The sequence below is a fragment of the Cebus imitator genome, unplaced genomic scaffold (assembly GCF_001604975.1).
Source record: "Cebus imitator isolate Cc_AM_T3 unplaced genomic scaffold, Cebus_imitator-1.0 Scaffold6, whole genome shotgun sequence".
Lineage (NCBI taxonomy): Eukaryota > Metazoa > Chordata > Mammalia > Primates > Cebidae > Cebus > Cebus imitator.
Window position 1 is genome coordinate 3,798,574 of NW_016107321.1, and position 25,233 is coordinate 3,823,806.

General features: G+C 46.9%; 1 protein-coding gene across 2 annotated transcripts in view; it reads left to right on the top strand.

Moving 5' to 3' along the window:
• PRKN (parkin RBR E3 ubiquitin protein ligase) overlaps nt 1-25,233 on the top strand; it is a 1,415,352-nt gene that overhangs the window by 1,367,376 nt on the left and 22,743 nt on the right. For both annotated transcript variants that reach the window (XM_017537276.2, XM_037741740.1), the window contains exon 10: nt 13,586-13,669. In XM_017537276.2, coding sequence (XP_017392765.1) covers nt 13,586-13,669 — 84 coding nt within the window. The remainder of the gene's footprint in view (nt 1-13,585; nt 13,670-25,233) is intronic.

The window sequence follows — 25,233 nt, forward strand, 5'->3', positions numbered from 1 at the left end:
ATCAGGACACAGCTGACTGTGAACTCTGTGAGGCCACAAAGAATGACCAATGCCTTACCATTCACACACGATACATGCTTGATGAGTACTTGTGGAATGGAAGGAGGATTGGGTAGAGCAAAGGAGAGGTGAATTGTGACTGCTTTGAAACTCAGAATTACATATGTCCATCTTTGCAGGCCCCAGCAATGCACAGCATGTACTCAGGAACTTTTGGTTGAATGGATGGGCTAGAACAGGGTCTCTGAATGGTGCATACAAGTCACTCAGGGATTGTGGTAAAATGAAAGATTCTAGTCTAGTACTTCTGGGGTGGGGACTGAGATTCGGGTTTTCTGACATGCTCCCAGGTAATGCTGATGCTGCTGGTCTGGGAACCACATTCTAGGGAACTAACTAGAGTCAGTGCTGTGATGTGAATTTAGTTCTCAACATGGGTGGGCATCCCTTCAATGTGTGTCTCATGGATGCTTCAGTTGACAGTGACTGTTTCAGCCTCCTTCTCTGTCTGTGGCTCTCTTCTTCCCCTAGACTCCAGAAGATTCAGAGCTGCTGTGGTGCTTTGTTAGGAAGACCAAGGACACAGGTGTCATCTCCTGGAGAAAACTTTCTCACTAATGTGACCCTCCCAGGATTTCGCCACAAAATCTAGTCCTCCTCCATTGAAAGCCATAAACCTTTGAGTGTTTGTGTCTTCCTGGCCTTGACTTTTTCTGGGACTTTACTCCCATCCTGCCCTCTCTCCTGCTAGCATCTTCATTCTCTCTATTTTCATCAACCTTTTCTGTTTTCAAACTGATTCAGAGCTCTCTGTTGTGAGGCCGTCTCTACCCCATCATGTCTGTGACCTTACCCCTCTGAATCTAGCCAACCATTGAACCATTGGACCAAAATTGTGGGCTCCAAGGTCACTAAAGAAAGTTCCCCGGCTGAAAGTGTTAGTTATCCCTCTTACACTCAGGACTGACCTCTCCATTCTCAGTGCTGGGTTTCCTCAAGAGTGTGCTGTCCTCCTCTACCTCTCAGAAGTTGAGGTATTTCCAGCTGCTATGGCTTGTTCATTCTGCAAGTCTGTTGATTCCCGTTACTCTGTTAGGTCCTCGCAACTTCATGGTAACTGCATGGAATTAGAATTGACTCGAAGCTGAGGTGACTGCAACCTCTCCAAATGGAAATATGCCATATGCAAAGTGCACCTTAACAGAGGAGTTATGGGTGGAATAGATTTTGAGAAGTTGTAAGAAGAGAGGCAATGGATTAAGCCTGATGTCAGAACTGCTCCCTAAAGGGACAAATGTGAAGGACAGAAAAACAAATGCCATCTCCACATGTTCTTGCCCACCGACCTCAACCCACCTGGATCTCTTCTATGGGACCCTTGAGACTTACACAAGAATATTGAGTTGGACCCATGGTTGTACATTGTATCACACAGCACACAGTCGCCCTCCAGCCCTTTTGTTCGTGATAAATGTCCACCTTAGCTGTAAGCTCCACGAAGAGACGCTGATCACCTACTGTGTTCTAGCACCGGAATCTTGGGGCGACAAAGATGAATACTATACAAATCCTATCCATTTAGAAGAGGAGATAGGTGGGAACCGTTTCATATAGGAGGTGAAACAGCTTAATAGAGGTATGTGTAAGAAGGAGTGCTTGGGGCCGGGCACAGTGGCTCACACCTATAATCCCGGCACTCTGGGAGGCTGAGGCAGGCAGATCATGAGCTCAGGAGTTCAAGACCAGCCTGGCCAATATGGTGAAGCCCATCTCTACTAAAAATACAGGAACTAACTACACGTGGTGGTGCACATCCATAGTCCCAGCTGCTCAGTAGGCTAAGGAAGGAGCATCACTTGAACCCAGGAGGTGGAGGTTGCAGTGAGCTGTGATCGCACCACTGTACTCTGGCCTGGGTGACAGAACAAGACTCTGTCTCAAAAAGAAAAAGAAAAAGAAAAGAAAAGAGAGAGAGAGAAAGAAAGAAGAAAGAAAGAAAGAAAAAGAAAGAGAAGAAAGAAAGAAGGAAGGAAGGAAGGAAGGAAGGAAGGAAGGAAGGAAAGAGAGAGAGAGAAAGAGAAAGAAAGAGTGCTTGGGAGGAAAACACCGTAATCATTTTGGCTGAGGTTGCAGGGGAAAGAAGCCAGGACAGGTATACCCGCAGGGCACCTATGAGACTGCTCAATATGTAATAAGGGGTTAGTGTATGATTTTGCCTGATTTATTGAGTGATCATTGAGGAGCTGCAAAACTCCAAAGATAAAAGTCTATAAGATGTGCTGGCAGGATGCCCCCAACATGGCCGGGCCCCTTTCCAAAGCTGGCCTTGCCCCAAGTCGCCTGGGGTGGGCCCAGGTGTTCAGGGGAAGCATTTCGCCCCCCCTGCTGTGCTGGAGAGCATAAGGATGCCCACAGGCACACGGGACAAATCAGGCTCAAATTGCCATATGGCTTGGATTTCACATTTTTACTGGCATAGTGTAATCATTTTTACAGAGTCTAGTGCCTTGCTACAGATTGTAAATGATAAGGTCATGAGGATTAGAGACCAGTTAAAAATTATAGAAGACATATGCTGTGCGTTTTACTAATGAATGGCCATATTCAAACATGGTCACTAATGAATGGCAATATTTGAATGGGCCCACTAATGAATGGCAATATTTGAAAGTGGCGTTGAATTTGATGCTCTGTGACCAGTGCTCTGTTTCTAGAAGGAGCCAACTGCTCGGTAAGGTCTGAGAAACGCCCACTTTAAAGCAAAATTAGGCAGGTCTTGCAGGATGGTAAAGGGAATTCTCAGATATAGAAATTCACCCACCAAGAAGTTTGTTTAGGATGGTATGAACAGATCATTGAATACTTAGAAGAGATACAGGCCGGGCGCAGTGGCTCACACCTTTAATCCCAGCACTTTGGGAGGCAGAGGCAGGCAGATCACGAGGTCCGGAGTTCCAGACCAGCCTGGTCAACATAGTGAAACCTCTTCTCTACTAAAAATACAAAAATTAGCTGGGCATGGTGGCACGTGCCTGTAATCCCAGCTACTCGGGAGGCTAAGGCAGGAGAATTGCTTGAACCAGGACGTAGGAGGTGGAGGTTGCCGTGAGCTGTGACTGCGCCACTGCACTCCAGCCTGGGCTGCAGAGTGAGACAATGTCTCCAAAAAAGAGTTCCAACTTGCAACTAGGTCCTACTAAGGGAAACAAGGGAAGTCATGACACAAATGCAAGCGCTGGGGAACTGGGAAGATGACTGTCACCATAGGAATTGCTTTCAGAAATAGTTACAGTAAAGAGAGAGTAAGAAAGCAAGTGGAGGATTAGGGACACGGAGTCGCTACGCTGCAGCGCTCCCACCCCAGCTTCCCCCGTCCCCGGCCGGCTGCTGCAGTCAGGGCACTTGGCAAGTGACACTGAGAGCCAAGTCTGCAAAGCTGGGGCTCAGGACACAGCCACAAGCGAGGGAAGCTGCCGCTCCCCCATCTGCTGTTTCTTTCTCTCTAACCTGGACCTCCAATTTGTTGGCTGTCTGCGTTTAAAGCCACTGGGCTTAAACTCATTGCAAGGCCTTTCCTGGCAAGCAGGCCAGATTCAGGCCCATAAGAAAGAGGAGACGACCAGCTCCCCGTGTGTTGAGCTGAGGAAGATTAGAGTGGGCCTGACCGCAGGCGGGTCCTGACCCTGCTTTAGCCGTATAGACAAGACTTAAACGTGGCGCAGAGTAATTGCTTTGGCTAGGAACACATCTCGGTGGTGATACAACATGTATAAAGAAGGCCTTAGCAGAAGTGCTGGGATACATTTGATATTCTTTTAATGCAGCTTGACAAAAGCGGCGGTTGAGACCACAGCGTGTTGGGGAAGCAGCCTCCACACACCTTGCTGCTAAGCCTGTAACTGACAACACTCGCAAAAGCGATCAAAATGTAAAGTCCATATGCCCTTTCACCCGGCCATTTCATGTCTAGAAATTTCTGCCACGGATTTCCTTTCATATGTGTGAAATGACCCGAAGAGCAGGACATTCCCTGCAGCTTTGTTTGTGATGGCAAAATATTGGAAGGACCTAAATGCTTATCGGAGGGGCTGCTGAAATGAATCAAGGCATATCTATCAGGAATATTATGTGGCTGTGCAGGAAGAATGGAGCAGCTCCCTGTGTGCTAAGAGAGAGCCACCTGTAAGATGCATTAAATGGAAAACCGGCAAGCAGAGTACGACACATTATACAATATTTTATAGGCTATTTTTGTTTAAAAATAGCATACATTGATGATTGAGTGCATAATATATTTCTGGAACAACGCCGATACAAACAGGTGACAGTGACTGTCTCTGAGAAGCTATGTAGCTGACCGAAGAGGAAAGGAGACATTTTTCACTCTGTACCTTTTGAACGTATGCTACCTGCATGTATTTTGCATTAAAAAATACTTATTTTTTTTAAAAACCCATGACTCTGCAAATTATATTTCAGTAACACTCTTAAAGAAAAGAAAAAATAAGGGCCAGGCGTGGTGGCTCACACCTGTAATCCCAGCGCTTTGGGAAGCTGAGGTGGGCAGATCATGAGGTTAGGAGACCAAGACCATCCTGGCTAACAAAGTGAAACCCCATCTCTACTAAAAATACAAAAAAAAAAAAATAGCTGGGCATGGTGACATGTGCCTGTAGTTCCAGCTACTCGGGAGACTGAGGCAGGAGAATCACTTGAACCCAAGAGGCAGAGGTTGCAGTGAGCCAAAATCAAGCCACTGTACTCTAGCCTGGGTGACAGAGCAGGAATCCATCTCAAGTAAATAAATAAATAAATGGCCAATAAGCATTTTTAAGTTTATTTTCATTTCAAGTTCTGGAAAGAATCAAAAGTATTTTGAATTAGGAAGTAAATGCAAATGTCTTTGTCCGTAATTATAGACTGGACATTTAATTCCCAGCAGAGCCATCACCAGGAGCACCACCTTATCATGCATCTCCTAACTTAAGGTGCTGAGGTCAGCCTGTTGAAAGTAAGCTGTGTGAGTCTTTTCTCCTCATGGATGAGCTCATCTCCTCTGAGGGGACCTAGTTCTGAGACAGGTGGTGATAAGTTTCTTACCAGATGTACCCATAGTGAGGGCATCATTGCAGACTGCACAGCTGAAAGATGGGATAGTGACATGCACACGCTTGATGAAACAGATGATGGTGTAAGAAAAGGGGATTTTGTGAGGCTCTTTTAAGAGTTCCCATGAATGGAAATCAAACCAAAGAAAGTAAAGGCCTGTTCAAAGAGCAGACCTAAAACAAAATTAAGTCCAGAGATGCAGGGTGTTAGAGGTCACAATATTTTGTGGGAAACTAATTGACATTGTTTAATATCCTTGGGGACTGGTTGGGCATGCTGGGTCACGTCTATAATCCCAGAACTTTGGGAGGCCAAGGCAGGCGGATCATGAGGTCAAGAGATTGAGACCATCCTGGCCAACATGGTGAAACCCCGTCTGTACTAAAAATACAAAAATTAGCCAGGCATGGTGGCAGGTGCCTGTGGTCCCAGCTACTTGGGAGGCTGAGGCAAGAGAATTACTTGACCGCAGGAGGCGGAAATTGCAGTGAGCAGAGATCGATCGTGCCACTGCACTCCAGCCTGGCAACAGAGCGAGACTCCGTCTCAAAAATATATATATTAATCCTTGGGGATTAGTAGAGAATTTGTGAAAGACAAAGGAATGTGGCTACTCTACAGAGCTGTATCCAGCCTCCTGAAAACGATTTCTTCTTAGCCCTTCAGAGACCACATATAGAACATTGTCTCCGTCTGTTAGCATCTGCAGCTTAGCATAGTTTAAGATTGCCTCACACCATGAGAGTCTGTGATTTTAAGATGTTGTGTACTTGAAAGGAAATAACCTTACTTTCTTCTTTTCAAAATTGTGTTTTAATGCATTGTAATCTAACACCATCTCTGTTCAATGCACTGTCTTGTCAGAACGAGTTTTGCATATATCAGTGGCTGGTCACTCCTAGGGAGACTTCCTCTTTTGATCTGTTCTTTTTAACACGCTGCGGCTGGACTCACACATCTCTGCTGCCATCTTCTGGAAAGCTACATAACAAAGAGAAAAACATTTCGTCTATTCCCAAAGAAGTGCAAATGTGTGCTTCATGCCTTTGATGTTTCCCTTGACTCTAGTAAGGGGTGTTAAGATGGTATTTGATTCTCTCCTATTCTTTTAACACAGAATTTCAGAGCTGTGAAAGAAAAATAAACGGCACATAATAAAATACTTTTATAATAGGTGCAGCCATGGTAGAAAACAGGCACAAAGAAATCTTGGCTTTCGTATAGAGATCATTCAACTTTAAGGATCAAAACCTTATCTGAAGGGTCATTGCTCGTAGGTACCCACTGGCTCTCAACCTGACTGATCAGCAGCCATTGGAATATTTTGATTGCATTGGGAGCTGTTCATTTGGTTCCTTTTCATGCTTCCAAAAAGAATGTACACATACAGCCCCTTTTGAATGTGACCATTATGGAAATATGGGAAATCAAACTCAAACGTCAATCAAATGACTACTCCGCTGACATGATATTGAATGATTGATGTGATAGAACATTCACCTAGCTTTCTGGTAGTACAGAGCATGTAAGAGGGCTGACAGTGACTTACCTTGGCATGTATACCAGCAAAGAAAGGCCTCATCCCTTTCTAGAGAGCAGTCCTATGAGGAGTTTACCAGTGTGGCGTTGCTGGGGAGGTTTCAGTTTCACCCGAGATTCACATCAGTCATTATCATCAGTATTCTGGGAACTGCTTTAATTAACAAGGCGCTTACAACGCTCTTACTATTCTATAGACTCATGCCACATGTAAAACATCATAGCCCATTAGAGAAAACCATTTGTTGTGTTTGCTGTGTACCAGAAACTGTGTTAAATATTCATTGCCTTATTATTTCTTCTTTGTAGATGCAAAAAAGCTAAAGCAAAGAGATGCTATAATCACACAGATAATAAATGATCCAAGAGGCGTCAGACTTCAGGTCTGTGTACTTCAAAGGGTTCACTTCTAAACACTAGTCTACATCTGGTATTTAAAAATATAAAGATCTAGTACATGATTTCACAGATTACAATATGCTATTTCTTTATATGTTGCTTAGTGCCAAGATTTTACTCATCCTAAAAGTAAATACACAGCACATATTAGTTGCAAGGCAAAAATATGACTTTAATGTTAAGAATACTTTAGCTATTACTCAATAGAAAAAAAATCGACTAACTGAATTAGCCTTTGTTAAATAGTTTTGTTTTGTTTTGTTTTGTTAATTCTACCTCCTTTTAGGCATTTAGGATAAGCTGATGACTAGAGTTAAGAATCGTGGCACTGGCCAGGCACAGTGGCTCATGCCTGTAAGCCCAGACTTTGGGAGGCTAAGGCAGGTGGATCATGAGGTCAGGAGTTCAAGACAAGCCTGGCCAATATGCTGAAACCCCGTCTCTACTAAAAATACAAAAATTTAGCCCGATGTAGTGGCGCATGCCTGTAGTCACAGCTACTCAGGAGGCTGAGACAGGAGAATTGCTTGAGCCCAGGAGGCAGAGGTTGCAGTGAGCCAAGATCCCACCACTGCACTCCAGCCTGGATGACAGAGCAAGACTCCATCTCAAAAAAAAAAGAAAAAAAGAAAAAGGAAGTGTGGCATCAAGCTCTCAAGCTTGAAAACATATCAGAGGAGAATGTATTAGGTGACCATGTTCATTGTCAAATAAAAGGAAACCACCACATTATTGGAAGTGGTGAACTTACTCCTGGTGTTGAATTCTGAGAGTAATTTACCATACAACTACCTGGAATTTATATATATATATATGGTTTGAACTATAATTTTGCAAATATCGAGGAAAGTTTAGTTGTTTTCACATCACTTCTTTTGCAAAAACTGGGAATAAAGTGACCTTTGTTAAATTTTTTCTATAGGAGCTTTATCAGGCAGAACTTCACCAGAGAGACCAGACCAGCAGGGTGTGTATATCAAATACACATACACACATGTATGCATATGTATGTGTATATCCCTACATATATACATGCAGGCACACACACATTTTATCTATAAGGGTGTATATATGCATACATATGGAGAGATTTACTGGAAGGAAGTGACTTACATGGTTTTGGGGCTGGGTAGACATCTCCTAAATCCACAGGGTGGCCATCAAGAAGGACAGGCTGGAACTCTTGGGCACAGCTGGCTGCTGCTGTCCACAGGTGAAATCTCTTCTTCCTCAGGAAAGCCTCAGTTGTGCTCTTAAGGCCTTTCCACTGACTGAATAAGCCCCCTCATGGTTATCTAGGATAATCTCTCTTACTTAAAATCAATTTGTGGGGATTCAGTCAGGGTGGTGGCAAAAATATTAAAGGAAAAATGTTAGAGAATGTTTTAGAATATATCCTCAAATCCCTTTGGAAGGCCTAAAGGTTTTTTTCTATAGTTCTTGGCTGAAGGCAGCCTTGTCCCCTTAAATAAATTAGAGTAGAAAGAAAAGAATGTAGGGGGTTTACCTAACTAACTTGTTTACTCATTAACCTTTGCTCATTCCAAATGGCTCTCTTGAGGGGAGATTGACCAAGGATATTGCCCATTAATAGTGTTTGGTGTAGGCATCAGAACCTGGCCTTTAATCTTCAACCTCTAGTAGTGTTGACTCAAGCCTTTGTCAATTAAACTTTACTGAATAAATGCAAGTCTCACTAGCTAGTGAAGGCCAGCGGCTGCTATCTCTTTACAGCACTCTCCAGGGAGACTGTAAGTGGCCACAGATCCTCAGCTGAACTAGCAAAGCATAATATCTGTGTGTCAGTGTACTTTATTCATCAGTCACTGAGTCAAAGTCTGGAGGACAGACCCCCGAAAGTGGTGACCCAACAGTGGCACCCAAACATAAGGTGACCCTGGCATCAACGGATTATAGATCCTAATCACATCTACAAGATACCTTCACAAAAACATCTAGATTGGTGTCTGCTTGAGTCACTGAGGCCCGTAGCCTAGCCAAGTTGATACATAAAACTCTCTTCACAGGAGCTATCATAATACAGTCCCTGTATTTGCCTTCTAACCAAATCTGTAAAGGAATAGAGTTTAGAGCACCAATGAAATAAGTAGGTATTACTTTTACAATTGTTTAAAGACGTTTTAAAATTCTCAAAAAAAAAAAAAAGGCCAGGCATGGTGGCTCATGCCTATAATCCCAGCACTTTGGGAGGCTGAGGTGGGCGGATCACCTGAGGTCAAGAGTTCAAGACCAGCCTGACCAACATGGTGAAACCCTGTCTTTAAAAAAATAATAAAAAATAAAAATAAAATAAAAAATTCTCAAAAAAAAAAACAACTCTACAGAAACGTACAGAAATGGGTGGTATTTGTTAGATCCACCACAAGAGAAGATAATCCTGAAAACGTATACTGTATAAATAATACTACATGTTTCTGGTACACTAACTTCCATTTGGTTAATGCTTCCTCATAAGGTTTGGAGAGGTATTATGCGTCTTCAGGGAGCCTCAGCAAATATGAGTCCATTTTTAAGTAATAGAAAATCCCTATGTAAATTTCAGCCTTCTACATGGCTGGTTAAAGAAGGATTCATGTGCCCCAGATATGAGACATGCAGATCAGCAGAATGGATGTGAATATGTTGGTGGAGCTAGGCCGACGTTCTTCCCCTTTCTCTAGAAACAACTATGCCATGAGAAATGTCTACAAACTGGCCCAAACACAGTCTCAGGAAGGAGTTTTGTGTCTGCCTAACCCAGACTTCTGTTCACCATGCCCTTAGCAGCTCAGTTCATTTTTCATGGCATTTCTAGGCCAAAAGAAATGCCTAACAGTTGTGATTATGAAAGATTTAGGGCCACATAGCATCATAAGAATTAATGTCTTAGCAACTGAATAGTTATCTGAAATGATAATTCACATAAATGGAAATAAACAATGAGCTTTAACTTATTCTTAAATAATCAAATCTTTGTTCCAAATGGATGTTTATGTGGTGCTTGTTTTCTATTCTGGTAACTTCTAAAAACCCAGCTTTGCAAAGATAGAATGTCACCAAAATGAAAGTGGCACGATCTACGTGAACACTGGGAACTGCCTTGAGTTAATAAACCACATCGTGTTCATCAGCCAGGCTATGTTTTACTGAAAATCCTGGAATATCCCAGGGACCCCATGAGTTTGCTATGGCACTGCAGGGCACTCTGGTGTGTAACATAACAACTGAAGGTTGGGAGTCTCAAGTTCTGGATAATGTGATTGAAAACTCAAACATTTCCAAGATCAAATCAGACCTTCTAGACGTTTCCCCCATCGCATATGAGACAGATTCATGTTACTTAATTGGGAAGGACCACTGCATGACATGTCTAAGTTTAAAGTAACACTCTGAATAGAAGCAAATTAGCCAGTGTATTCTGTGAAGTCATCACCAGAATTTTCCTGCAGCATTCCTTTGCCTTTTGCCATGCTGGAGTGGGGATGCTTTCATTTGACACAATCTTCCCTTTCTGTTACTTCTCAGTAGCCCATTCTTTGTAGTACTGGTGTGAAAGGGAATTTAATGTTTTTGTGTCAGGAAAGGCCTATGTATTCTGACAAACTGATCAACCTCCAGGGTGTTCCTCTACTGTGAAACTGATTTTATATCTCATCCACTAGCTAATAAGACGTGAAAGGTTTTCCCTGTCACGCCAACAGATCAGATTTGCTTCTCTAGAAAGCAGTAGGCTGAGACCCCATTGCCAGTTCTCTATGACTGGGCCTTCCATCCACATTTTTCCAACAAAGCATGTGAGAGCAGAGGAATGAGTGTGAAGCAGAGCCAAGTATTAACAAATAACAGTTCTTAAAAATAGAAGAAAATCCTGGAACCCAACTCACTATTCAGTGAATTCACTTTTAGTTCAAGGAAAATGAAACATCAGAAACTGAAGCCTGGTAATGTTGGTGAAGGACATTCTGATGCACACATGCTCTCCCACCAACCTTTAAATAAAGTTTACATTTCACTAAATTTGAGTTCAGTCTCTCTGCTATGAGAAGAAATAAGAATATCATATGCTACAAGTGATGGCTTGGAGATCTATTGTGGCATACTTCAGAGGAGGTTATTTCCTTATAAAATGCTTTTCCTTTTTGTTTCTGATGTTCTGAGATTAAAATACTTTTCAGATGAGTTTTTAAAACAAGAAATTGGACATAGGGAAGGAGAAAAGTCTGTTCACCTGGTGAAGACAACATGAAGGAAAAATGGCATTGGGTAGGCTATTCTTTTTTGAAGCAAAGAGGAATTATGCTGTATTTTGGGGTAGAGTTGGTTTTATATCCTATTTGTTTTTATTTTTGTTTTTCAATTCAAATCAAACCTGTCTTAATCAAAACTAGGCTAAATTCCTGACTTAGGCTATAAAATATTAGTCTGAGAACTTTTAGTTCTCTGAAAATCATTTGAATCTTCCAGACATCACTTTCAGCATATTATATTCTTATTTATTACTGTTTCAGATATTTATTGCTCTGTAAAAACCACCCTAAGATTTAATGGCTTCAAATAACAGCAGTCTACTTGGAGTATGACCCAGTCACATGGCTGGCAAGTTGGTGCTGGCTGTCTACTAAAAGCTCAGACCGGGCCATTGTTGAGGCCACAGTTCTCCATGTGGGCATCTCTTGGGCTGTTGGGCTTCCTTATCATATGGCAGCTGGGCTTCAAGAGCAAGTATCCCAACAGGAGATGGAAGTCTCTGGTTTTTTGAGGCCTGGACCTAGAAGGTGGTACACCATCACTTCCACCATACCCTAGTAGCCAGGTACTCAACACAACTGGCTGTCAGCAGAAGAGATGTAAAGTCGTCCTCTCAAGGGAAAGAGGGTACTGTCAGTTTGCCTCTGTGCCCCAAGACCACCACCATCATCTACACACTGTACTCGTGGACAGCACCCCTCTTCTCTGCTGAAATGCCTTCTCTGAATACAGTTTCTGCTGTGGGAGATGTTGCCCACTGCTTATTAAAGAAATGTGCATTGAAAGAAACCAGTTCTCTGGTGAGGAAACTTCTTCCTCGGAAATGGAGTAGGGGCAAAATAGTCCCTGGCTGGCACCATCTCCTTAAAGTTTAGAACACGTCGTCTGCTGTGGTTGCAGCCAGTCAGCATGTGCTATCTCACTACCTCTCCCAGGGGTCATATGAGACAGTGATCATTGTTATCCTGGCATTTCCGAGGGAGAAACCAAGGCACAGAAACCAAGGCGGTTTTCCCAAGGTGTTTCAGGTGGCAGGGGATGGGATGACGGCTCCAGTCCAGTGTGTTCCACTGCTGACCCACCCCTCAGCCATGACAGCCACTTCGGAGCATGGCTGGTGACAGTGAGAATGGGATGTGCTTTCTGGAGGGGTCCATGGATCCCAGACAGACAGCCCTGAACAAGCCTATCTGGCCTTCACTCATCCAGCTTGCTTCTTTGTAAGACGGCGGGTAGAGGGCATTGCTCCCTTGGGTGTCTTCAGTCCCATGGTGAATGCTGCTCTTCATCTCTCAGTCCGTGTCTCTGTCCTAATTGCCTCTTCTTGTAAGGACACCAGTCAGATTGAATAAAGCCTCACCTAACAACCTCAGCTTCCCTTATCACTTCAAAGTCCCTATCTCCAAATATAGTTACTCTCTGAGGTCCTGATTCAGCCTGTCAATGATGAGAGGGCACAATTCAGCCCATAGCCACCCATTTCTTTTTCTGTAATACGCTTTCAATATTAAAGTAAGTCCACTGACGTGGGCATATAAATCTTCTCTGTACGCAAACAAACATTGAGTGCGAATGTCTTGAATGAAGTTTTTTTCCTTGTATTCTAATACCAATTAAGCTTTGCTGTGGGCATTTGCGTTTCTGTGTGTACTAGTCTGTTCTCACACTGCTATAAGGGCATACCCGAGACTGGGTGATTTATAAAGGCAAGAGGTTTAATTGACTCATAGTTCTGCAGGGCTGAGGAGGCCTCAGGAAACTCACAATCGTGGTAGAAGGGGAAGCAAACACATCCTTCTTCACAGGGTGGCAGGAAGGAGAAGACTGAGAGCTGAGCAAAGTGGAGAGCCCGTTATAAAGCCATCAGATCTCTTGAGAACTCACTCACTATCACGAGAATCGCATGAGGGAAACCAACCCCATGATTCAATTACCTCCCACTGGGTTTTCCCCGTAATGGTGATTCTGGGAACTAGAATTCAAGATGAGATTTGGGTGGGGATGCAGCCAAACCGTATCACTGTCTTCCACTAGAGTGGACGCATCTTGAAGGGAGGAAATGTGACTTATCATCTCTGTAGCCCTGCTCTGGTGCTTGGAACACTCTTCAGTAAAGAGTGGACAATCACATCAAAATATAACTTGATTTCTTTTTGCAAAAAAAGTAATTTGATGTAGAAACCTTCGCACAAGCCAGAGGAATGAATAGAATTTGTTTGGAAAAAGGAAAATGTGCTATGTCCAAATGCAACCTCATGTCCCTCATTAACGGATGTGTGTTCTTTTGCAGTTTGCCTTCTGCCAGGAGTGTAAAGAAGCATATCATGAAGGGGAGTGCAGTGCCCTATTTGAAGCCTCCGGAACAATTCCTCAGGTACAGAATGCCCTACTCATTTCCTCCAAGCAGGGCTACCGACACGGTGGGGGACTGGGGGACTGCAGCTGTTTCCTAGAGGTCACGGAGAGTTCCGTTCTGAAAAAGCAAGCAGCAGACTGGTAGCTGACTGGTAGCCGACTGGTAGCCATGGGAATGGGGACCCTGGCTTCTCCCAGAAAGACTCCCCTCCTCAGGGCACAGCATAGGCTTCCCCATGGCCATTTGGGGCGTGTCCAAGAAAGTTTTCCCTGGACAGATATGGAACAGGGATGAGGCATGTGAGCATTTTCAAGGGAGTCCTTAGAGGGGAAATAAAACAATTTAACAGTCTTTAAATCAGAGAAATCAATACTAACTCCACTTCAATTTTTTTAATGCCCTAATTTAGAATCTCTGGTGAAAATGCCTCCATGAGTGGCATGTACAGAAGTATTACATGATGTAAGGATATCATTGTCTTTAGCAAGCAGTGTCATACCCAATGCTAACTGGTGTTTCAGTCCTCATTAAGTAAAGAATGTGTGGACAGAGCCTCACTCTGTAAGGTGCTATCTCAGTCTTAGGAAAATGCAAATTCATTTTCTTTTATTTATGAATTATGATCAACCAAACCTTCAGGTTAAAAGAGTTAAAAACGTCATCACAGTGGATGAATTTGCTCATTATTTTTCTTTCATTGTAGATGTTAACAAGGGTTTAAACACCAAATCTTTGCAAATAAATCCTTTAGTCGTTTTTCTGATAGGAACCTAATAAACAGACATAGAAATTCCAGAACATTTTAATTTTACGGCAGAGAATGTTAAAGAGCTGGATGCTCTAAAATCAGAGCATGAATAAGTGTATCCCAATATGGCATTCTGCAGATGAGTTTATCCAATATTAGCATAGCAAAATAAATAGAACTGGTGAATTTGGGTCTTCTCATCTGCTCCTAAATTGCCAGCCATGAGGATATGAGTGGATTTAGGACCGAGTTCCCATTTCCATAGCCCAGGCAGCAAGTGCTCTTTCTGTTGATTTTATTTTAGCTCAGGGACATTCAAATGTGAGCTCACCAGGTACTGACTACAGAAGCAGTAATGGCCCAGAGACCCCTGCCTCAGGACCGCTGTAACGGAGGCGGGTACGCCTGAGGCTCTGGGAAATGGAGTTAGTCTAGCAATTTACATCCATATGCTCTGAGACTGCAAACATGGACAGAGGCTTCCACGAAGTGATACTCTGGCATCTACAGTATTTATTTGGAAACAGTAGCTGTAAGGGGAAGAAGAGCATTGCGTAACCTAAAGCCATCCGGACACCTGACTCTCCCTTTAATCCCATTCATTCTTCAATCAAGAGGAACCACCCAACCTTGGTGTTAAAGATTCAGGTAGCCCAAATTAAATGTTTTTAAATCATTAAAACCTTAATATTGGATTCAGAAAAATAGGAAAAAGAAAGTTAGAGATGACCTAAAGCATAGATGTCCAATATCAAGGGAACTGTGTCTGCAAACAATGTCAATTAGCAGACACTAAATTCAGCATTTGGGTGGCTGAAGCAGCTGCCAGACTCTCTCAAAAAATGCATTGAAACATACATTTCCCTTCAGAGGCTCACAGGGGAGCCATGGGGGACACTTACTGGAAAATGAATATCATCATTATGGTAATATGCTAAGCCAAAGGTTAGCAACTCTATAGCTTCATATAAAACGCTTCCAGGCTTCCCCGGAAAAGTCATGGAAGGTGGGTCAGAGTTTGTCAGGACAGCAGGACGGGGTGGTAAAGGGCATTCCAGCAGAGGGTGCCACATGGACAAAGTTGCAGAGGCCAGAATCTCTTCAACCAATCTGCGTCCCTCTGCGTCCCTGAGTCTCCGGGCCCAAGATGACATCTGCTGCATAGACATTTAATACATGGTTTGTGGAGTGATGGTAGCATCTATAAAGAGATATTATTTCATTTTTTTTAAACAGGGTCTCACTATGTTGCCCCCGCTGGAGTGCAGTGGTGTGATCTTGGCTCACTGCAGACTCTTTATCCTTGGCTCAAGCAATGCTCCCACCTCAGCCTCCTGAGTAGCTGGAACTGCAGGCACACGCCATCCACACCAGGCTGCTTTTTGCATTTTTTGTAGAGACAGGGTTTCAGCATGTTGCCCAGGCTGGTCTTGAACTCCTGAGCTCAAGCAAGCTTCCCAAAGTGCCGGGGTGACAGACATGAACCACTGCGCCTGGTGAGACATTATTTCATTCATTCAACAAATACGGGGTTCTAGGCCCTCGGGACAAAAAGCAAGACAACGTCCCTGCTCCCATGGAGCTTCTGTGGCTTCAGTAGATGCCACAGAGGTTGCACTGATAGGAATTGTGAGGAGGTATAGTTAATCCACGCCAGGGTCATCCCAGAAAGAACTCAGGCCAAAGCGGCCCGGCAGCTAGACCCATGGGATTCAAGGCCCTTCCTGCTTCTAGCTCCCAATCACAGGGCCAGCCTCCAATCACCTTATTTGAAAACAAAGCAAACCAGCCAGACAAACTAAAAAGATGTCTGCCGGCCAGGCATAGTGGCTCACACCTGTAATCCCAGAACTTTGGGAGGCTGAGGCAGGCAGATCATGAGGTCAGGAGTTCGAGACCAGCTGGCCGACATGGTGAAATCCTGTCTCTACTAAAAATACAAAATTAGTCTGGCGTGTTGGCACGCACCTGTAGTCCCAGCTACTCGGGAGGCTCAGGCAGGAGGAGAATCGCTTGAACCTGGGAGGAGGTTGCAGTGAGCTGAGATCGTACCACTGCACTCCAGCCTGGGCAAGAGTGAGACTCCATCTCAAAAAAATACAAAACAAGACAAAAAAAGATGTCTGCTGGTTAGCGGTTGCCAGAGAACAGAAAGCAACTAACGAGGGGCTTTGCTGCCATGTTTTCTATATCTCTGATTCAGTCAGGGTCCCTCAGGTGAGAGAAGCCCACCCAGATGGGCACAGGAGGAGATGTTAAAGAAAGGGATGACCTGCAGAGGCAGGCCGGGACACAGGGCGAGAGCCTCAGAGTGAGCATCAGTGGGGAGCCATGGCCACCCAGGCCTGCCGAGGGACGGGAGGAAATGAGTTCCGTGAAGCCCGTCAGCTGTAGCTATGGAAAAGGGACCTCGTGACAGGAGGTGTCATCATGGGGTGTCCAGCATTGCCCAGATATATTCCCACCGTGGGAAGGGAGTGAGCAGGGACATGCCGCCTCCTACCTCCTACCATCCAATCTCTTGCTAATGTCTCCTGTGGGCCACACCCCACCAAAGCCACCCAGAAGGAATCCTAGGGGCACAGCCCATGAGAGTTAGCCTTCCAGATGCAAAGCAGAGAGGGGGAAAAATACACAAGAAGCAGCACCTTCTCTATGAGCAAATTTACCAGCCTTTCAAAGTTTCCTTATTTCAACCATAGCTGCTCTTGGACATGGGAAGGCACAAACCAAACAAGGTATTTCTTCAAATTTCACGACCCAATTCAATTTGACCATAGAACGAAGTGTTTTTATTTTGATACAGAGGGCTTATTTTCTGTTCCCTACATTTCTCTCAAACAGCATGGTCTCCAGGAGGTTGACCTCTGCTGTTTCACTGACCTGAAATCTGAAAGGGTGACACTCCGCACATCTCACAGTGAAAAGCTAATTGCAGCCCCCCTGGGAACTGAAGGCTTTAGATGTGTTCTCATGTCTGAGTTTTGCTAATACCAACTAACTACCTTCATCAACCCTCTTCACGCTTCCCTTTCAATTCCACTCTGTTGCAGGGTTCTTGGCTTTGAGCCATTTGTGACTCCTTCCGCTGTTCTTCCCTTGAGTGTTGACTGCTTTCTGTTCTTCACATTACGTTCTCCAGCCAGGCAGGCCCATTGCTCTTGGGTCCCAATCAGCTTTTCCTATCAGTTAGACTGACCTAAAACTTCATGCATTTTTTGATTAACGCAATTTTTTTTTTAAAAAAGGAATCACAAAAATTGCCTTTAAATTGGTTTTAAGATATTGAACGAGGTTTAAGTTGAAACTGCTGGGAGTTTGGGAAGGCCGTGACAGAAGATCAATCCGTCACTGACTAATGAGAGTCCAACCCATTTGCTTTCCTTGGTTTTCCCTGCTTGTTCTCCCCGTGTTCCCGTTCCTTCTGCGTATTCCCCCGGGGACTTTTTGATAACTAAACACTTGCTCTTGCGAACCACATAAATTGATTCATTCTCCCAGTGGTTCTAAGTAGTTATGTTGCTCTCCCTACTCAACAAGAGGGCAGACTGAGACTTCCAGACTTTTAGTGGTGCTATCTGAAGCCACAGAGGAGATCCGTGTCAGTGATCTAAGCAGTTGGGAGCAGCAACTCCTCTCTCTAATATATCTACAGTGTCTGAGGGGACTGCGCCCAGGCCTGCCTTCCAGCCATGCCTCCTGCTGTACCTTCTAGGCCCAGATCATATGTTACCTCCTCTAGAAGCCATCTGCCCTCCCCACTACACTATGTCCTGTAAGCTTTCAGACAACTGTACATCCTTATAAATTCGTCACATTGAAGTACGGTGTCTCTGTCTCTTCACAAAAAGTCTGGGCTTTGTTAGCGCAGGGTTTGTGCCTGTTGCACCTGTATCCTTCAGTGCCTGGCACAGAGTAGGTGCTCATTACATGTTTGTTGAATGAAGGAGAAATCCCTCCTTCATCCACACACCTCCCTCCCTACCGGGAGGCTGGGCAAGTATTGGAAAAGAAAGGACAGTGGCTTCAGGGTGGATTTTGCCTCAGGAACCTTTTCAATGATGAGAGAAAGTTACATTTCCACAGTGAACCTCAGTTCCTTCCGTCTGCCTCCTAAATTAGAAAAATAAAGCCACCATTTGCTTGGGATAAAAATAATCATGTGCACTTCTATGGCATTTGTTTACAAAGCACTTTCAAATACACCATCTTATTTTGAGACTTATCTCAAGTTTTTGCGATAGACTTTGCTCATGGGCAACGTAGAGGGGCGGAGTGGCCACCAGGGCCGCAGAGCTGCCAAGCCCCAGACCCTTATCCTACCCAGGTCTTTGTGAGCGGCACCAGCCAGCGCTGATGACCATTCTGGTCCCAACAAAGCAGAGATGTGCTTTAACTGTTGTAACTGGTCACTCCGCCTTTTGAAAGATGGAGGTGAGCGGGCTGTTGCTGGCTTGACAAACACAGTACCAGGGTGGCCAGCTCAGATGCCAACTGCAGCCCAAGCCTTGAATGCAGGAGGCAGACTCGAAGCCTACTTCCTGGGTCTTTCAGTATTTTGAAAAGGATACAAAGATAACGTTCACTTTTCTTCTGCTTTTCCTGCTAAAACAAGCAGAACAACAACAGAAACACATCAACACCAAAGCCTGCAAGCGTAATGACTGCTAGCCCCATGCTGGGGCAAACTGGAGTGGGCGTGGCTTGTTGTGAGGGGCTCGGGGTGTGGGGGCAGCTGCTGCACAGCTCCCCAGCTCAGGTCCATGTTTACCCAGCAGAAATGTGAGCCCAATGGTACCAGGCCTTCCAGTGTGATCTTGTGACGTCAGCAGCATAAAATCCATATGTTTTTGTTAAATATCTTTATTTTTTTAATGTTGAGAATGAACATTTTTTAAATCTTAAACACATCTACAAGTGGAATTTTGGCGCAGCTTTGTGTTACATTTCCTACATTATGTGCCTTTGAACCTCATTTCAACTGAGTGCGAGTTTCTTGTAACTAGTGGAAAGAAGGAAAACAAAGGATGCTCAGTACACATTTATAAGCACCTTTTATTACCATGCACATAGTGCCAGGCATTTTGGATACAACATTAAAGATAGACTTGGGACTGGACGCGGTGTCTCACACCTGTCATCCCAGCACTTTGGGAGGGCGAGGCAGGCGGATCACCTGACGTCAGGAGATGGAGACCACCTTCACTAACATGGTAAAACCCCGTCTCCGCTAAAAATACAAAATTAGGTGGGCATGGTGGCCCATGCTTGTAATCCCAGCTACTCAGAAGGCTGAGGCAGGAGAATCACTTGAACCTGGGAGGTGGAGGTTGCAGCGAGCCAAGATTACGCCATTGCACTCCAGTCTGGGCTGTAAGAGCGAACTCCATCTCAAAAAAAAAAAAGACAGACTTGGTCTTGGCCTCTGTTCTCACGGGATTTGTCATCTAGTGAAGTAGAAAAACGGTTCGACAAATAATTAAAATATTGTATCCTGAGAGGCACAAAAGAGAAAGTTTGGGATGCGATGGAAGCATAGAAGTGGGACCTGGCCTGTTTTCCACGGGGTTGGAGGAATTGTTCATTGGAAGAAGCGAAACGTGAGCCGGGCACAGTGGCTCACACCTGTAATCCCAGCACTTTGGGAGGCTGAGGTAGGTGGATCACCTGAGGTCAGAAGTTCGAGACCAGCCTGGTCAATATGGTGAAACCCCGTCTCTACTAAAAATACAAAAATTTGCCGCGTGTGGTGGTGTGCACCTGGAGTCCCAAATACTTCAGAGGCTGAGGCAAGAGAATCGCTTCAACCCAGGAGGCAGAGGTTGCAGTGAGCCAAGATTGCACCACTGCACTCTAGCCTGGGTGACAGAACAAGACCCTGTATGAAAAAAAAAAAAAGAAAGTGAAATTTGAGACCTGCAGGGATGAGCTCTTCAGGTCAGGAAGGAACCGTTCTAAGCAAAGAGACGAGATGTGCAAAGTTCTGGAGATGAACGTGAGTGACATGTTCAGTGAAGTGGAAGAGACTCCCTTGATTGTGCCATAAAGCGATGGTGGCTGTGACCTCGGAACAGGCTGGAGACGGAGCCAGGAAATGAAGGGCCTTGTCAGTCGCGGGCCGGAGCTTGGAATTCAGGGCAGTGAAGGCATTTGGAGATTTTTATTTAAAGATTGGCATCATCAGATTGGTGCTTTCAAAAGATCTCCAGCTGCAATATAAAAAACATTTCGTAGGGAATTGTAATAGTTTGTATTTTCCAGGAAGAAAACTCGAGATGCTTGAGATTTGAGTGCAGACTGTGTACTGGCGGATGCTGTGGGCAACTGCACAGGCAGACGAAGGGAGGCTGAGCTGCCCCGCCGCCGCCACAGCCAGCCCTAGAAGCAGGTCTGCAGTGGATGAGCTTCCGAGTTGTTCTGCATGGACACAGAGTGGTCGGGCCTTCCATCCCCATGCACAGACCAGGTTTTCAATGTGGGCTTCCCCCACAAGGAGGAGTGACCTTGGGAGAAGCAGCTTCCTTCAGCAGAGGGCAATTCCTGAGTGGGGACTGGGCAGAGAGCTGTCTGCTGCTGACACACCCAGCAGTGGGGACATCCATCCTGGAGGAGGGGTCTGCCCCTTGCACTGCCTGGAGACGTTTGCTTTGTGGAGTGAGGGACTGGGGGATGTACACATGGAAGGTTAGCCGGGTGAACTGCATGTAGCTCACGCTGCCACAGCTGGTCTGGAAGCTGCAGCTGACTTCCTTCTCTCCTACTCATTCTGGACTCCCCTCGCCCTCAGATAAGACCTCAAGGTGGCTTACCTGGTGGGGCGACATAAACATCATCCCTGATGGGTCCCAGCTCCTGTGTGCCTGCCATTCTAAAGCATGGCGACTGAACAATTTGCTATCAAAATTGGGCAGGGGAGGACCAAGAGATACCACAGTGAACCACCTGGGTACCAAATGCATTCTTCCCATTTAAATACCCCATTCCATAACAGCAGCCCTGCCTCCTCCTGAGAATCAGTTATCCCTTCCAGGATGGTGACTCCGTTTCTATCTGCTAATCACTTGGCAGATGTAACATAAAGTGACCAGAACTCTTGCTGTGTCTCCGGGAGAAGTGTTCCCATGTTGGAAGCCAGGGCCTCCGTATGTGCAAGGCCAGGCTGCACAGATGGAGAGCACAACATTCCACGTGGGCACTGGGACTGAGGGGCGGGGCCATCCCTGCTTCCGCCCCATTGTGTTCTACCTGCCGGAGACACGCACCGCACCATGGCGGTCGTTGATTGAGAGCGTAACCCCCATCTTAGAGGACAGCACCCTTATCGCAGTGCAGCTCCCACTGCAACGTGCAAGCCTGGTCCATCAGTTGCATCAGGTCAGCAGCTTCTGGGCAGTAGGATACGTGACAGGACCAGTGTCCCCATGGGCATGAGCCCACTAGGACACAATGCAGTGTCATGCTGGGTCCCGGCAGCCTGCAGATGCTAGTGCTGACTGAGGCTCTGTTGCCAAGAAAGGCAAACCCACACCCAGAATAGGAGTCACTTCCTGTCAAGGTGGAGTGTCTGCAGCTTCCCAGGTGACAGTGTGACCCACCTGGCACCACTGGCCAATTCTCTGGTCTCCTTGAGGAGTGGTGCCACACTCGGGACTCAGTGTCAGTCTTCGTGCCAGCAGGCTGACAGTGTGGCAGACGGGGGGATGCCCGAGCTGGGGGCCTGGCAGGGCTTCACCTCACCACCACGCTTGCCCCACGCAGGAGTGCCCTGGCCGAGGACTGCTGTGGCCAGTGACAGAGGCTGGCGGCCGCCCACTGGTGGGATCGCTCCACCTGCTTGTTGAAGGGCGCTCCTGTGCGCTCTGCCGCGCGGTGCAGACCTGCTCACAGGTCCTGCCCCTCCCACTGGTCTGTCCATGTGCCTGCTCTGCAGAGCTCCGTGTCTCCCCTGTCCTGTATTCCAGCGTTTCTCCATCCCTGACCCAAGGAAGCTGAAGACATTTGCCACCGCTCAGGAGCTGGCATCTGTTCCTGATTCAGGACTCTTTCCTTTCCACACATGGTCTCCTGTCAGTTCCTGTCTCATCTCTTTGGGCTGCTGTCACTAAATACCGTAGACTGGCTGGCTTATGAACCACACACGTTTATTCCTTGCTGTTCTGGAGGCTGAGAAGTCAAAGATCAATGCTCCAGCAGATTTGCGGGTCTCACGAGGGGCCATGTTTTGGTTTGTAGATGACGTCTTCTAGCTACACCTTCACATGGTGGAAGGGTCAAGGCAGGGCCCTCTGGGGCCTCTTTCTAAGGGTGATGATCCCATTCATGAGGGCTCTGACTTACGACCCAGTCACCTCCCGAAGGCCTCACCTCCTAATGCCACCAACTTAGCAGTTAGGTTTCAACATAAGAATCTGGGGAGACACAGACACTCAGACCACAGCAGGTGCGTTGCCCAAGGGTCTGCCCAGTGACAGGGGCTCCTCTCCCCACCCTCTTTCAACCCTGAAAAGGGTTACTGTAGAGCGACGTTCGTTTTTGGCTTGCGGCCATACACTAAGCCAGCTCAACTGTGAACTGAGCTTGGATCCCTCACTGTGTCATGAGGAATCCCCCAGCCCCGCCGCCCCACCGTGGGACCCCGGTTGTGAGCCCAGGGAGAGGCAGTCACGTCACAGTGTGGGTGGACAGGGGTCTCGCCACCTGCCTGTGCAGCTCGCTCTCGCCCCGTGGGCCCACTTGGGCCTGGTCCTGGGTGCCATGCTTCTGTCTCAGGATGCGTTGCTGCACAGATGCCCCAGCTCCGCAGGGCTCGGTAGCCTGCCCGGGCTCTTTTGCAAGTGGTCCATCGTTCTCAGCTGCTGGACCCCCAAAATCTTTACGGGGATGCTCCTACTGGCCTGCAGGTAGCCCCGTGTGACCTCTTTTCCCTTCACAGCAGCTGGAATCCACAGGGTCTGCCTGTTTGCACAGCCACAGAGACCAGGCACTTGCACGCCACCTGGCCCTTCCCTTGGCTCCTTGGGCCCCCCGCCTCAGAGCTTCCAGCGCTGTCTCCCAACAGGGATGGGCTCCTCTTTGGCCACTGGCAGGAGGGACTCCAACTCTAACTCCATTGTAGAGTTTGCTTCCTAGGACTCTCCAGAGACCAAGCATCACAGGTTATACATTCCCGGGCAGGGGTCTCTCAGGGGTGCTCTCGACAGCACCTTCAAGAAGAAGGAAGCAGGGTTGGGCAGAGTGGAGTCCAGCTGTAGTGCGGCTGCCACAGAAGACTGAGGGGAGTCAGAGGAGGGAGGCTAGAGGTGGGCCCTTCACATCCGCCCTCCACCACCGGGCGTGAGCTGCCCAGCCTCCGCGATGTGATGCTGGGACCTCAGTCCCAAGGTGGGTGGGGCTGGGAGTGCAGCAGAGCACCCCCTAAAACAGCCAAACCAGAGACATGCTAGGCACCAGGAGTGCAGCCAGGGAATACAGAGGAAGCGACGGGCTTGAGGTAGGATCCACGGAACTCGGCCATGCATTAGAAGTCAGGGTGAGACGTGACTGGTGAATGTCGATGCAGGAATGCCCAGCTTGGCACCCTGGTGGTGCTGCTGGTTTGAAGAGGAGACAGAAGCCGAAGCAGGTTGTTCAGGGAGACACGCGTTCATTGTGGGCATCTCAGCAGAGGGGTTCGGTGGGCAAAGGAATGGATGCCTAGACCACCTCAGAGGGAAATCGAGACTGGAGCCTGCGATCAAGATGCGAGATTCACAATTCCCAACGAACGGCCCCTTGCCCACGCTCCCCACACCATCCCTTCAGAGCTGCAGTTGGGGAGAGGCTGGGAGGTACACCTCCCACAGCGGAGGACAGCAGTGGGTCTGGGGACCCGAGATCTTTTGCTCCATTTAGCCCCAGATCTCCCCACAGAGCCGTCTCAGCCCTGACTGCCTTCACACACAAGCGCAGTCCCAGAATTGGGAGGCGGGTGTCATTTATCATTCCTGGAGCTCCAGATCCCCCGTGACTTGGGAGTGTATTTTCTGAAGCGTTTGCTAGTTTAAGTAAAGCAGGTGTGATGCCACTGCTCTAGAGTCTGTGACCCTGGACCCGCCGCCTAAATGGACACGCAGATGGGATGGAATGGCTGCGACAAAGCTCCATGAAAACCAGCGCGTCCTTCGGGCTCGGCCTCGCGCTGTGAAACGCTGAGTCGACGCCAGGACGGCCCCACCGCTCTGCAGTGCGTTTCCACGGCACCCTGGTGCGCGAAGGTTCGCTCTGGGGCAGCAGAAATGGCCCCTGGCAGGTCATCAAAGGCCTGGTTCGATTTCCTCCTCTTCCAGGCCGGTTGCTCAAAGGCTCACAGCCTTTTCGTCACCTGCCACACAGGGCCAGTAAGATCTACCGAGTCATAAATAATGAAGTGAGCATGTGTGTAGCCATATGTAAGTTGCAAAGTACTACAAAATGTTGAAACTTTAGGGTTTGGGTTCTTAAGGCTGAAAGCTAAAAATGCCAGGCACTGTGGAGAGCGGAGATGAAAGAGAAGATTGATTGGGATGGAAAGACAAGTGAAGGCACGCTTGCGTGATCACACACGCTGGCACCGCTCGCCTGCCCTCGGAGGCAGGTCCTGGCCATGCAGACCCGGGGCTGGGCCTTTCCACGTGCACTCCTGTGCTGCAGAACCCTTCTTCCCTTCTGCGACTGTCACTCCAGCACAGCAGAGCACGGAGCCCCTGCAGCGCACTTCCCTGGGCGTCCTCCCTCTGCAGGTCCCCTGAGCTCTCTCATCTGTGGGGTCACGGCCTGCGGGTCCCCTGAGCTCTCTCATCTGTGGGGTCACGGCCTG